Below are 3616 nucleotides of genomic sequence, written 5' to 3'. Positions count from 1 at the left end.
CTTGAACTCACAGCAATCCTCCTGCCTCAGCCTCCTGAGTGCTGGGATTACAGGCATGCACCACCACACCCAGCTTGTACTTGGGTTTTGTTTGTTTTGCTTTTTAAAATTTTCACCCCACCAGGAATGGTGGCACATGCCTGTAATCCCAGCACTTGGGAGGCTGAGACAGGGGGATCTCCACAAGTTCAAGGCCAGCCTGGGCTATGGAGTGAATTCAAGACCACTCTGAACTACACAGTGAGACCCCGCCTCGAAAAAAATTTTTTTCACCCCCAAATAATTCTGAACATAAACAAAACCAGACTGAATAATATAATGGGACTACTAGAAACTCAACACCTAACTCTAATGACCATCAACCCATGCTCACTTTGGCCAGTCCTGATCCATCCATCCTTCTATCCCATTTCCCCTACTTCTGCATTAAATATATTTATAAGCATTGTGTCATTCCCATTAAATGTATACACACGAACACAGATTCCTTAGCAAAAATCCAGTCAATGTTCAAAGTTTCAATGGTTTCATAAATGTCCTAATTGTTTTGTTTGTGTCATTCTGACAGCTCATCGTGGCAGTGGTACAAAAGGAGAGAATAACTACCCTGAAAGTAGGGTGTCTTAGTTAGTTTTTTTCTCTCTCTTTTTTTTTTTTTTTGTTTTGTTTTCTGGTACCGGGAATCGAACTCACAACCTTGCGCTTGCCAGGCAGGCGCTGTGCCACTGAGCTAAATCCCCAGCCCCCAGTTACTTTTTCTCATTGCTGAGACAAAATATCTGACACCCAAAGTTAAAGGAGGAAAAGTTCATTTTGGCTCACGGTTTGTAGAGGTTTCAGTTCATAGTCGGCGGGCTCCAGGGCAGGTCAACAGGGCAGAGGGGCAACACAGAGGAGAAACAGCTCACAGCAGGTCAAAGGAAGAAGCAGCAGCAGCAAGCAGCAAGTGACTAGCAACAACACTCTTCCGGTCCCTTATTTTTTTGTCATTTTGAGACAGGGTTTCACTATGCATTTCAGTCTGGCTTTGAGCTCACTTTGTAGCCCAGGCTAACCTCAAACTTGCAGCGACCCTCCTGCCTCAGCCTCCCGAGTGCTGCACACTCACACACACACCTGTTTAATTCTTGCAGTATCTCTGCAACTCTCAAATGACTTCTGCAAATGACTTCCTGAAGGAGCAAGGATCCCCTACCCCTTGTTCCCAACCTCCGCAATTCATGCCAAACACCTGCCGTTTGGATGGATCAAAGCTACTCAATTTGTAATCCTAGAGAAGCACCACCCTTCGGGCAGACAGCACTCACACCGGGGAAGGGGAAGCCTTAATCTTAGCATCACATGGGAATCAATCCCGGCATCACACACTCTAGATCCAGCCACCTCTGATAAGCCCCACCTACGACGGCATGAAGCTCTGGGGAGACAGCTAGATACAAGCCGTAATATAAGAGAACTGATTAGGAGGTTACTGTGTCATCTGAGTGGGGAACGACGCAGGCCTGAACGTGGGCTGTGTCGGTGAAGACAGGAGGATGCCACAGACACAGGGTCACAGAAAGGTCTGAAGCCGTGACCACTGGCTCTAAGAACCAGATCGACTTTCATAAGAGCTTCTTCAGTGGAACGGTGGGTCATTTTAGGGCAAGCGCACACAACAGATACATCCACTTGTTCACTCTTTCAACAGATATTTTTTACTGAGTCCCAACTGTACACTAGGCATCGGTCTAGGTGCTGCAAGCATCTACTAGACAACAAAATAAACTCCCAGCTGTCAAGGCACTTAGGATCTAGTGGTCAAAGTTAACCGACAAAAATCAAACAGGGTAAGAGCTGACACTAAGTGTTCTTTTAGAGAGCACTTAGGGAAGACCTCGCTGAAGAATTAAATGCTTTTCCCTTAGTGCTGAGGATGGAACCTAGTGACAGCATACTAGGGAAGCACTCTACTACTACGTGACACCCCCCTCTCTAACTTGCAATCCTCCTGCCTCTGCCTCCCAAGTAGCTGGGATTATAGGCTTGCATAACCAGCCTGACTGGTATTTCTTTTTTCTTTTCCCTTTTTTTTTTCCCAGTACCAGGAATCCAACTCATGACCTCGCACTTGGCAGGCAGGCGCTGTGCCGCTGAGCTGAATCCCCAGCCCCCCCCCCCCATTGGAATTTAAAAGACAGCTCTAGGCACTTTAGGAGAAAAACCCAGTTGGGAAGAGTTCAATAGGAGGGCAGTGGTGGGAGCAATGTCCTCCCCTTGCTCAGCTACTGGGCGGGGTCAAATGGGCATTACAAACTCTCCCACTTTTTTCTGTGTTTGTCCGCTTTTTGAGACGGGATCTCACTATGTGCCCCAGGCTGGCGATCCTCCGGTCTCGCCTCTGGAGAGCTGGCTCACAGGTGCATAAGACCATGCTCCTGTCAAGGCCAAGGCTCTGCTTCCTCTGAGCGGTGCCACACCGGTTCTCAGCCTAAGCCTATGGCGGCAGTCCTGGACTCACCAGGCCTCTCCCTGTCCCACAGCAGCCTTCACACACTGTACTCCGCCTTCTCAGCCGGTCTCCCTGCCTTCTGTGTAAAAGGTGCCGGATCTTACGCTCAGCCTCAGCTCGGCAGAAAAGCCTCCTCCGTCTTACCTAAGTCAGGATCTCCTCATCCTAAATACTCAAAGTGTGTAGTCAGGCCTTACAGTCTCGGCTACTCTGGAGACAGATGGGATAATTCCTTGAGCCAAGTGGTTCAAGACTGGGCAACACAGCAAGACCCAGTCTAAAAAGTAAGGGAAGGAGGGGAGAGGGGGAAGGAGGGACTGGTGGGCGCACGAAGAGAGGAAAGACGGGGCTGGGGATTTAGCTCAGTGGCACAGCGCCTGCCTGCCAAGCGCAAGGTCATGAGTTCAATTCTGGGTACCAGAAAAAAACAAGAGAGAGAGAGGAAAGACAAGAGAAGTATCACTGACTTCTAACCTCCTTTTGCAGCTGTAACTGTTTGATTCTGGGGAAATATCTGTGCTCCCTTACACCCCCTTCAGACTCCAGGCTCAGGGGAAGAAAAGAACCCTGTTTGCCACTGTATGTTCAGGGCCTGGCTGTACAGCTGTTCCTCCACAAAAGCTGTTGCATAAGCAAATAAAACACCCTGTAAAGTACCTACGTATAAAACCTCGACCATGGCAGGGGGCAAGACAGCTCTGCGTGGAGGATCTGAGACCTGGGAGCTGAGGCAGGGCCTGTAACATATGCCGGATGAGGGTGCACGGGGGCGGAGCCTGTAATCCCAGCATTCTGGGAGGCTGAGGCAGGAGGATCGCAAATCCGTGTCCAGCCTGGGCGTGGCGAAGGGCGGGCAGGAGGCATGCTCAGTGCCAAGGCCCTGGGTGCAGTCCCTACTACGGGAAGCCACGCACACACGGACACACACCCCAAACAAAAACCGGGTGAAGACCTCAGGCCGCGCTCAGATGGAGCCGGGGCGCCCCACGGTCGTTAACAGATAAACCGAGGACGGTTGCCCGCGCAGGAGCTCGACCACCGCGCAGCGTGCGGAGCAGGGAGGCCGAGGAGCGCCCGCCCGGGGCCGCAGAGGCCGGCGTGCGGACAGCGAACGGCCGGGCCTCC

General features: G+C 51.1%; 1 protein-coding gene across 7 annotated transcripts in view; it reads right to left on the bottom strand.

The window, feature by feature from the left end:
- Window positions 1-3612, bottom strand: part of Rhno1 (RAD9-HUS1-RAD1 interacting nuclear orphan 1) — a 7712-nt gene extending 4100 nt beyond the window's left edge. For 3 of the 7 annotated variants that reach the window (XR_001234519.1, XR_001234520.1, XM_005387125.2), the window contains exon 1: window positions 3153-3612. Coding sequence is in view for 1 of the 7 variants with exons in the window: in XM_005387125.2 (XP_005387182.1) it covers window positions 3153-3170 (18 nt within the window). In the remaining 6 variants the exon portion in view is untranslated. Of the gene's footprint in view, window positions 1-822; window positions 1034-3148 lie in introns of those variants that run through there. The other 4 variants (XM_013515475.1, XM_005387126.2, XM_005387127.2 and 1 more) reach the window with 4 other exon arrangements.
- Window positions 3613-3616: the final 4 nt, after the last annotated feature.

This window comes from Chinchilla lanigera, unplaced genomic scaffold, assembly GCF_000276665.1.
Source record: "Chinchilla lanigera isolate Chin_1 unplaced genomic scaffold, ChiLan1.0 scaffold00028, whole genome shotgun sequence".
In the NCBI taxonomy this organism is placed as follows: domain Eukaryota; kingdom Metazoa; phylum Chordata; class Mammalia; order Rodentia; family Chinchillidae; genus Chinchilla; species Chinchilla lanigera.
This window is presented reverse-complemented; position numbering and strand designations above follow the sequence as displayed.